Source organism: Echiichthys vipera (genome assembly GCF_963691815.1).
Source record: "Echiichthys vipera genome assembly, chromosome: 16".
NCBI classification, from domain to species: domain Eukaryota; kingdom Metazoa; phylum Chordata; class Actinopteri; order Perciformes; family Trachinidae; genus Echiichthys; species Echiichthys vipera.
In genome coordinates, this window is record NC_139841.1 from 29,891,530 (window position 1) to 29,901,529 (window position 10,000).

General features: G+C 55.3%; 1 protein-coding gene across 4 annotated transcripts in view; it reads left to right on the forward strand.

Annotated features, from left to right (window-relative positions):
• Positions 1-10,000, forward strand: part of myo5b (myosin VB) — a 50,115-nt gene that overhangs the window by 14,220 nt on the left and 25,895 nt on the right. For all 4 annotated transcript variants that reach the window (XM_083929781.1, XM_083929783.1, XM_083929780.1 and 1 more), the window contains 8 exons: positions 2,727-2,871; positions 3,001-3,157; positions 3,260-3,403; positions 4,459-4,540; positions 6,043-6,150; positions 6,897-7,006; positions 7,241-7,506; positions 9,448-9,529. In XM_083929781.1, coding sequence (XP_083785907.1) covers positions 2,727-2,871; positions 3,001-3,157; positions 3,260-3,403; positions 4,459-4,540; positions 6,043-6,150; positions 6,897-7,006; positions 7,241-7,506; positions 9,448-9,529 — 1,094 coding nt within the window. The remainder of the gene's footprint in view (positions 1-2,726; positions 2,872-3,000; positions 3,158-3,259; positions 3,404-4,458; positions 4,541-6,042; positions 6,151-6,896; positions 7,007-7,240; positions 7,507-9,447; positions 9,530-10,000) is intronic.

Genomic DNA, 10,000 nt, shown 5'->3' on the forward strand with positions numbered 1-10,000 from the left:
TCCTAGAGGACACTTTAACACACGTTTAGGCTCCTAGAGTCACTTTAGCACACGTTTAGGCTCCTAGAGGACACTTTAGAACACGTTTATGCTCCTAGAGGACACTTTAGCACACGTTTATGCTCCTAGAGTCACTTTAGCACACGTTTAGGCTCCTAGAGGACACTTTAGAACACGTTTATGCTCCTAGAGGACACTTTAGCACACGTTTATGCTCCTAGAGGACACTTTAACACACCTTTATGCTCCTAGAGGACACTTTAACACACGTTTATGCTCCTAGAGGACACTTTAGCACACGTTTATGCTCCTAGAGGACACTTTAGCACACGTTTATGCTCCTAGAGGACACTTTAGCACACGTTTATGCTCCTAGAGGACACTTTAGCACACGTTTATGCTCCTAGAGGACACTTTAGCACACGTTTAGGCTCCTAGAGGACACTTTAGCACACGTTTATGCTCCTAGAGGACACTTTAGCACACGTTTATGCTCCTAGAGGACACTTTAGCACACGTTTAGGCTCCTAGAGGACACTTTAGCACACGTTTATGCTCCTAGAGGACACTTTAGCACACGTTTATGCTCCTAGAGGACACTTTAACACACGTTTATGCTCCTAGAGGACACTTTAGCACACGTTTATGCTCCTAGAGGACACTTTAACACACGTTTATGCTCCTAGAGGACACTTTAACACACGTTTATGCTCCTAGAGGACACTTTAGCACACGTTTATGCTCCTAGAGGACACTTTAACACACGTTTATGCTCCTAGAGGACACTTTAGCACACGTTTATGCTCCTAGAGGACACTTTAGCACACGTTTATGCTCCTAGAGGACACTTTAGCACACGTTTATGCTCCTAGAGGACACTTTAGCACACGTTTATGCTCCTAGAGGACACTTTAACACACGTTTATGCTCCTAGAGGACACTTTAACACACGTTTATGCTCCTAGAGGACACTTTAGCACACGTTTATGCTCCTAGAGGACACTTTAGCACACGTTTATGCTCCTAGAGGACACTTTAACACACGTTTATGCTCCTAGAGGACACTTTAGCACACGTTTATGCTCCTAGAGGACACTTTAACACACGTTTATTCTCCTAGAGGACACTTTAACACACATTTATGCTCCTAGAGGACACTTTAACACACGTTTATGCTCCTAGAGGACACTTTAGCACACGTTTATGCTCCTAGAGGACACTTTAGCACACGTTTATGCTCCTAGAGGACACTTTAACACACGTTTATGCTCCTAGAGGACACTTTAACACACGTTTATGCTCCTAGAGGACACTTTAGCACACGTTTATGCTCCTAGAGGACACTTTAACACACGTTTATGCTCCTAGAGGACACTTTAGCACACGTTTATGCTCCTAGAGGACACTTTAACACACGTTTATTCTCCTAGAGGACACTTTAACACACATTTATGCTCCTAGAGGACACTTTAACACACGTTTATGCTCCTAGAGGACACTTTAGCACACGTTTATGCTCCTAGAGGACACTTTAGCACACGTTTATGCTCCTAGAGGACACTTTAACACACGTTTATGCTCCTAGAGGACACTTTAACACACGTTTATGCTCCTAGAGGACACTTTAGCACACGTTTATGCTCCTAGAGGACACTTTAGCACACGTTTATGCTCCTAGAGGACACTTTAACACACGTTTATGCTCCTAGAGGACACTTTAGCACACGTTTATGCTCCTAGAGGACACTTTAACACACGTTTATGCTCCTAGAGGAAACTTTAACACACGTTTACGCTCCTAGAGGACACTTTAACACACGTTTACGCTCCTAGAGGACACTTTAACACACGTTTATGCTCCTAGAGGACACTTTAGCACACGTTTATGTTCCTAGAGGACACTTTAACACACGTTTATGCTCCTAGAGGACACTTTAACACACGTTTAGGCTCCTAGAGGACACTTTAGCACACGTTTATGCTCCTAGAGGGCACTTTAACACACGTTTATGCTCCTAGAGGACACTTTAACACACGTTTATGCTCCTAGAGGACACTTTAACACACGTTTATGCTCCTAGAGGAAACTTTAACACATGTTTATGCTCCTAGAGGACACTTTAACACACGTTTACGCTCCTAGAGGACACTTTAGCACACGTTTATGCTCCTAGAGGACACTTTAACACACGTTTATGCTCCTAGAGGACACTTTAACACACGTTTATGCTCCTAGAGGACACTTTAACACACGTTTATGCTCCTAGAGGACACTTTAACACACGTTTATGCTCCTAGAGGACACCTTAACACACGTTTATGCTCCTAGAGGACACTTTAACACACGTTTATGCTCCTAGAGGACACTTTAACACACGTTTATGCTCCTAGAGGACACTTTAACACACGTTTATGCTCCTAGAGGACACTTTAACACACGTTTATGCTCCTAGAGGACACTTTAACACACGTTTATGCTCCTAGAGGACACTTTAACACACGTTTATGCTCCTAGAGGACACTTTAACACACGTTTATGCTCCTAGAGGACACTTTAACACACGTTTATGCTCCTAGAGGACACTTTAGCACACGTTTATGCTCCTAGAGGACACTTTAGCACACGTTTAGGCTCCTAGAGGACACTTTAACACACGTTTCTTGGTATTTTTAGAAGTTTACCTCTGCAGTCGTGTATATTGGTGAATTATGGTTTGTTATTGCAGGGATCGTGTTGGTGGCCATTAACCCGTACGAGCAGCTGCACATTTATGGCGAGGAGGTGATCCGAGCGTACAGCGGCCAGAACATGGGCGACATGGACCCGCACATATTCGCTGTGGCTGAAGAGGCTTACAAGCAGATGGCCAGGTCAGATGATTAGTATTATTATTATTATTATAATGACAGATGTGTCATTGAAGTGTTTAGTAGTAATGAAAGTCTAACTGTCTGTAGGCGTTTACACTCTGGAGCTTCATGTTTGACTTTGTGTCGCAGAGACGAGAGGAATCAGTCGATCATCGTGAGCGGAGAATCTGGAGCAGGAAAGACGGTCTCTGCAAAGTACGCCATGCGTTTCTTCGCCACGGTCGGCGGCTCGGCCAACGACACGAACGTGGAGGAGAAGGTGCTCGCCTCCAGCCCCATCATGGAGGTCGGTTTCACCAACGCTTCCCTTCGCTCTGTGAAACACACTGATACATGGATGTTAGCGCTGTGACGTTACGCAGATGACACTGTCCTCTCTGTCCGCCAGGCGATCGGAAACGCCAAAACCACCCGCAACGACAACAGCAGTCGCTTTGGAAAGTACATTCAGATCGGTTTCAGCCGCCATTACCACATCATCGGCGCCAACATGAGGACGTACCTGCTGGAGAAGTCCAGGGTGGTTTTCCAGGTCAGTGGGGTTCATTCAGACGGCTCCGTGTCTCACCGTGTCTCACCGCGTCTCACCGTGTCTCACCGTGTCTCACCGTGTCTCACCATGTTTCACCATGTTCCACCGTGTTTCACCGTGTCTCACCGTGTCTCACAGTGTCTCACCGCGTCCCACCGTGTCGCACCGTGTCCCACCGTGTCCCACCGTGTCCCACCGTGTCTCACCGTGTCTCACCGTGTCTCACCATGTTCCACCGTGTTCCACCGTGTTCCACCGTGTTCCGTGTTCCACCGTGTCTCACCGTGTCTCACCGCGTCTCACCTTGTCTCACCGTGTCTCACCGCGTCTCACCGTCTTTCACCGCGTTCCACCGCGTTCAACCGCGTTCAACCGTGTCTCACCGCGTTCAACCGCGTTCCACCGTGTCTCACCGTGTCTCACCGTGTCTCACCGTGTCTCACCGTCTCTCACCGTGTCTCGCCGTGTCTCACCGTGTCTCACCGTCTCTCACCGTGTCTCACCGTGTCTCACCGTCTCTCACCGTGTCTCGCCGTGTCTCACCGTGTCTCGCCGTGTCTCACCGTGTTCCACCGTGTCTCACCGTGTCTCACCGTGTCTCACCGTGTCTCACCGTGTCTCGCCGTGTCTCGCCGTGTCTCGCCGTGTCTCACCGTGTCTCACCGTGTCTCGCCGTGTCTCACCGTGTCTCACCGTGTCTCACCGTGTCTCACCGTCTCTCACCGTGTCTCACCGTCTCTCACCGTGTTCCACCGTGTCTCGCCGTGTCTCGCCGTGTCTCGCCGTGTCTCGCCGTGTCTCGCCGTGTCTCGCCGTGTCTGGCCGTGTTCCACCGTGTCTCACCGTGTCTCGCCGTGTCTCACCGTGTCTGGCCGTGTCTGGCCGTGTCTCACCGTGTCTCACCGTGTCTCACCGTGTCTCACCGTGTCTCACCGTGTTCCACCGTGTCCCGCCGTGTCGCACCGTGTCTCACCGTGTCTCACCGTGTCTCACCGTGTCTCGCCGTGTCTCACCGTGTCTCACCGTGTCTCACCGCATGTTTAAATGTCTCTCAGGCTGAAGACGAGAGGAACTATCACATCTTCTACCAGCTCTGTGCCTCCGCCAGTTTACCAGAGTTCAGAGACCTCGGCCTCAGTGAGTCTGTTTCTGTGGTGTTCAACACCTGTTCACCTGTTCACCTGTTCACCTGCTCACCTGCTCACTTGCTCACCTGCTCACCTGTTCACCTGTTCACCTGTTCACCTGTTCACCTGTTCACCTGTCTCACCTGTTCACCTGTTCACCTGTCTCACCTGCTCACCTGTTCACCTGTCTCACCTGCTCACCTCTTCACCTGCTCACCTGTTCACCTGTCCACCTGTTCACCTGCTCACCTGTTCACCTGCTCACCTGCTCACCTGTTCACCTGTTCACCTGTTGTCCTGCTCACCTGTTCACCTGCTCACTTGCTCACCTGCTCACCTGTCTCACCTGTTCACCTGTCCACCTGCTCACCTGTCCACCTGCTCACCTGTTCACCTGTCTCACCTGCTCACCTGTTCACCTGTCCACCTGTTTACCTGCTCACCTGTTCACCTGTTGTCCTGCTCACCTGTTCACCTGCTCACCTGTTCACCTGCTCACCTGCTCACCTGTCTCACCTGCTCACCTGTTCACCTGTCCACCTGTTTACCTGCTCACCTGTTCACCTGTTGTCCTGTTCACCTGCTCACCTGCTCACCTGCTCACCTGTTCACCTGCTCACTTGCTCACCTGCTCACCTGTTGTCCTGCTCACCTGTCTCACCTGTTCACCTGTCTCACCTGCTCACCTGTTCACCTGCTCACCTGCTCACCTGTTCACCTGTTGTCCTGCTCACCTGCTCACCTGTCTCACCTGTTGTCCTGCTCACCTGCTCACCTGTCTCACCTGCTCACCTGTTCACCTGCTCACCTGTCTCACCTGCTGTCCTGCTCACCTGTTGTCCTGCTCACCTGTTCACCTGCTCACCTGCTCACCTGTCTCACCTGCTCACCTGTTCACCTGCTCACCTGCTCACCTGCTCACCTGTTGTCCTGCTCACCTGCTCACCTGCTCACCTGCTCACCTGTTGTCCTGCTCACCTGTCTCACCTGCTCACCTGCTCACCTGTTCACCTGTCTCACCTGTCTGTCCTGCTCACCTGTTGTCCTGCTCACCTGTTTACCTGTTCACCTGTTGTCCTGCTCACCTGTTCACCTGTTCACCTGTTCACCTGTTCACCTGCTCACTTGCTCACCTGCTCACCTGTTGTCCTGCTCACCTGCTCACCTGTCTCACCTGTTCACCTGTCTCACCTGCTCACCTGTTCACCTGCTCACCTGCTCACCTGTTCACCTGTTGTCCTGCTCACCTGCTCACCTGTCTCACCTGTTCACCTGCTCACCTGTCTCACCTGCTCACCTGTTCACCTGTTGTCCTGCTCACCTGTTCACCTGCTCACCTGTTCACCTGCTCACCTGCTCACCTGCTCACCTGTTGTCCTGCTCACCTGTTCACCTGCTCACCTGCTCACCTGTCTCACCTGCTCACCTGTTCACCTGCTCACCTGTTGTCCTGCTCACCTGCTCACCTGCTCACCTGTTCACCTGCTCACCTGTTCACCTGTCGTGTCTCAGCCAGTGCAGAAGACTTCACCTTCACGTCTCTGGGGGAGAACATCTTCATCGAGGGCGTGAACGACGCTGAGGACTTTGAGAAGACCAGGGAGGCGTTCACGCTGCTGGGTGAGTTCATGTCCCTCAGGAGGAGGCGTGGTCATGGACGCACGCGTGACCACACCTGTGTGACCACACCTGTGTGACCACACCTGTGTGACACCACCTGTGTGACTCCACCTGTGAGATCACACCTGTGTAACACCACCTGTGTGACCACACCTGTGTGACCACACCTGTGAGATCACACCTGTGTGACCACACCTGTGTGATCACACCTGTGTGACACCACCTGTGTGACTCCACCTGTGAGATCACACCTGTGTAACACCACCTGTGTGACCACACCTGTGTGACACCACCTGTGTGACCACACCTGTGTGACCACACCTGTGAGATCACACCTGTGTGACCACACCTGTGTGATCACACCTGTGTGACACCACCTGTGTGACTCCACCTGTGAGATCACACCTGTGTAACACCACCTGTGTGACCACACCTGTGTAACACCACCTGTGTGACCACACCTGTGTGACCACACCTGTGAGATCACACCTGTGTGACCACACCTGTGTGACACCACCTGTGTGACTCCACCTGTGAGATCACACCTGTGTAACACCACCTGTGTGACCACACCTGTGTGACCACACCTGTGTGATGACACCACCTGTGAGACCACACCTGTGTAACACCACCTGTGTGACACCACCTGTGAGATCACACCTGTGTGACACCACCTGTGTGACACCACCTGTGTGACACCACCTGTGTGACACCACCTGTGTAACACCACCTGTTCTGGTCCTCAGGGATTAAGGACAGCAGTCAGAGCAGCATCTTCAAAGTGGTCGCCTCCATCCTTCACCTGGGGAACATTGAGATCTGCGCCGAGCGAGACGGAGAGTCCTGCCGCGTCTCAGTACGTCGCACGCCACAGACACACACGATATTACCGCCACGCTCTTCACATGACCGATGAATATTCCTGTTTAGATCAAGCCCCGCCCACAAACGCGTCAGTTCTCTGAGTGTCCACTAGGGGCACGTTTCATGACAGAGCAGTTTCTAATGTTCCAACCCCGAAACACGATCCAGTAGAAATCCCCGGTTCGATCCCCGTCCTCGCTCTAACAGCTGCCGTGTTGTGTTGCAGAGAGACGACCTCCACCTGAAGCACTTCTGCAGGCTGCTGGGGGTGGAGCTGCAGCAGATGGAGCACTGGCTCTGCCACAGGAAGTTGGCCACGGCGTCCGAGACCTACGTGAAGAACATGTCCAAGAAACAGGCGTCCAACGCCCGCGACGCGCTCGCCAAACACATCTACGCCCGCATGTTCGACTGGATCGTGGAGCACATCAACAAAGCCCTGCACACGGCCTCCAAACAGCACTCCTTCATCGGGGTCCTGGACATCTACGGGTACAGGGTCCCTCTGATCTGGGTCCTCTGGGTGATCTGGGTCCTCTGGGCGGTCTGGGTCCTCTGGGTGATCTGGGTCCTCTGGGCGGTCTGGGTCCTCTGGGCGGTCTGGGTCCTCTGGGTGATCTGGGTCCTCTGGGTGATCTGGGTCCTCTGGGCGGTCTGGGTCCTCTGGGCGGTCTGGGTCCTCTGGGTGATCTGGGTCCTCTGGGCGGTCTGGGTGATCTGGGTCCTCTGGGTGATCTGGGTCCTCTGGGCGGTCTGGGTCCTCTGGGCGGTCTGGGTCCTCTGGGTGATCTGGGTCCTCCGGGTGATCTGGGTCCTCTGGGTGATCTGGGTCCTCTGGGTGATCTGGGTCCTCTGGGTGATCTGGGTCCTCTGGGCGATCTGGGTCCTCTGGGCGGTCTGGGTCCTCTGGGCGGTCTGGATCCTCTGGGCGGTCTGGGTCCTCTGGGCGGTCTGGGTCCTCTGGGCGGTCTGGGTCCTCTGGGTGATCTGGATCCTCTGGGCGATCTGGGTCCTCTGGGCGGTCTGGGTCCTCTGGGCGGTCTGGATCCTCTGGGCGGTCTGGGTCCTCTGGGCGGTCTGGGTCCTCTGGGCGGTCTGGGTCCTCTGGGTGGTCTGTGTCCTCTGGGTGATCTGGGTCCTCTGGGTCCTCTGGGTGATCTGGGTCCTCTGGGCGGTCTGGGTCCTCTGGGCGGTCTGGGTCCCTCTGGTCTGGGTCCTCTGGGTGATCTGGGTCCTCTGGGCGGTCTGGGTCCTCTGGGCGGTCTGGGTCCTCTGGGCGGTCTGGGTCCTCTGGGCGGTCTGGGTCCCTCCGATCTGGGTCCTCTGGGTGATCTGGGTCCTCTGGGTGGTCTGGGTCCTCTGGGCGGTCTGGGTCCTCTGGGCGGTCTGGGTCCCTCTGGTCTGGGTCCTCTGGGTGATCTGGGTCCTCTGGGCGGTCTGGGTCCTCTGGGTGATCTGGGCGGTCTGGGTCCTCTGGGCGGTCTGGGCGGTCTGGGTCCTCTGGGTGATCTGGGTCCTCTGGGTGATCTGGGTCCTCTGGGTGATCTGGGTCCTCTGGGCGGTCTGGGCGGTCTGGGTCCTCTGGGCGGTCTGGGTCCTCTGGGCGGTCTGGGTCCTCTGGGCGGTCTGGATCCTCTGGGCGGTCTGGGTCCTCTGGGCGGTCTGGGTCCTCTGGGCGGTCTGGGTCCTCTGGGTGGTCTGTGTCCTCTGGGTGATCTGGGTCCTCTGGGTGATCTGGGTCCTCTGGGCGGTCTGGGTCCTCTGGGCGGTCTGGGTCCTCTGGGCGGTCTGGGTCCCTCTGGTCTGGGTCCTCTGGGTGATCTGGGTCCTCTGGGCGGTCTGGGTCCTCTGGGCGGTCTGGGTCCTCTGGGCGGTCTGGGTCCTCTGGGCGGTCTGGGTCCCTCCGATCTGGGTCCTCTGGGTGATCTGGGTCCTCTGGGTGGTCTGGGTCCTCTGGGCGGTCTGGGTCCTCTGGGCGGTCTGGGTCCCTCTGGTCTGGGTCCTCTGGGTGATCTGGGTCCTCTGGGCGGTCTGGGTCCTCTGGGTGATCTGGGCGGTCTGGGTCCTCTGGGCGGTCTGGGTCCTCTGGGTGATCTGGGTCCTCTGGGTGATCTGGGTCCTCTGGGTGATCTGGGTCCTCTGGGCGGTCTGGGTCCCTCTGGTCTGGGTCCTCTGGGTGATCTGGGTCCTCTGGGCGGTCTGGGTCCTCTGGGTGATCTGGGCGGTCTGGGTCCTCTGGGCGGTCTGGGCGGTCTGGGTCCTCTGGGCGGTCTGGGTCCTCTGGGCGGTCTGGGTCCTCTGGGCGGTCTGGGCGGTCTGGGTCCTCTGGGCGGTCTGGGTCCTCTGGGCGGTCTGGGTCCTCTGGGCGGTCTGGGTCCTCTGGGCGGACCAGTCAGAACCAACCTGACCCCTTTCTCTTGTCTCCGTCTGCAGCTTCGAGACGTTCGAGGTGAACAGCTTTGAGCAGTTCTGCATCAACTACGCCAACGAGAAGCTTCAGCAGCAGTTCAACTCGGTGAGACCCTGAACCTGGACCTGGACCTGGACCTGGACCTGAACCTGGACCTGGACCTGGACCTGGACCTGGACCTGGACCCTGAACCTGACCCTGACCCTGACCCTGGACCTGGACCTGACCCTGACCCTGACCCTGGACCTGGACCTGACCCTGAACCTGGACCTGGACCTGGACCTGGACCTGAACCTGGACCTGACCCTGAACCTAGACCTGGACCTGGACCTGGACCTGACCCTGACCCTGAACCTGAACCTGAGCCTGAACCTGGACCTGGACCTGACCCTGGACCTGAGCCTAGACCTGAACCTGACCCTGACCCTGAACCTGGACCTGGACCTGGACCTGGACCTGACCCTGACCCTGACCCTGACCCTGGACCTGGACCTGAACCTGAACCTGAACCTGAACCTGGACCTGAACCTAGACCTGAACCTGAGCCTGAACCTAAGCCTGAACCTGAACCTGAAC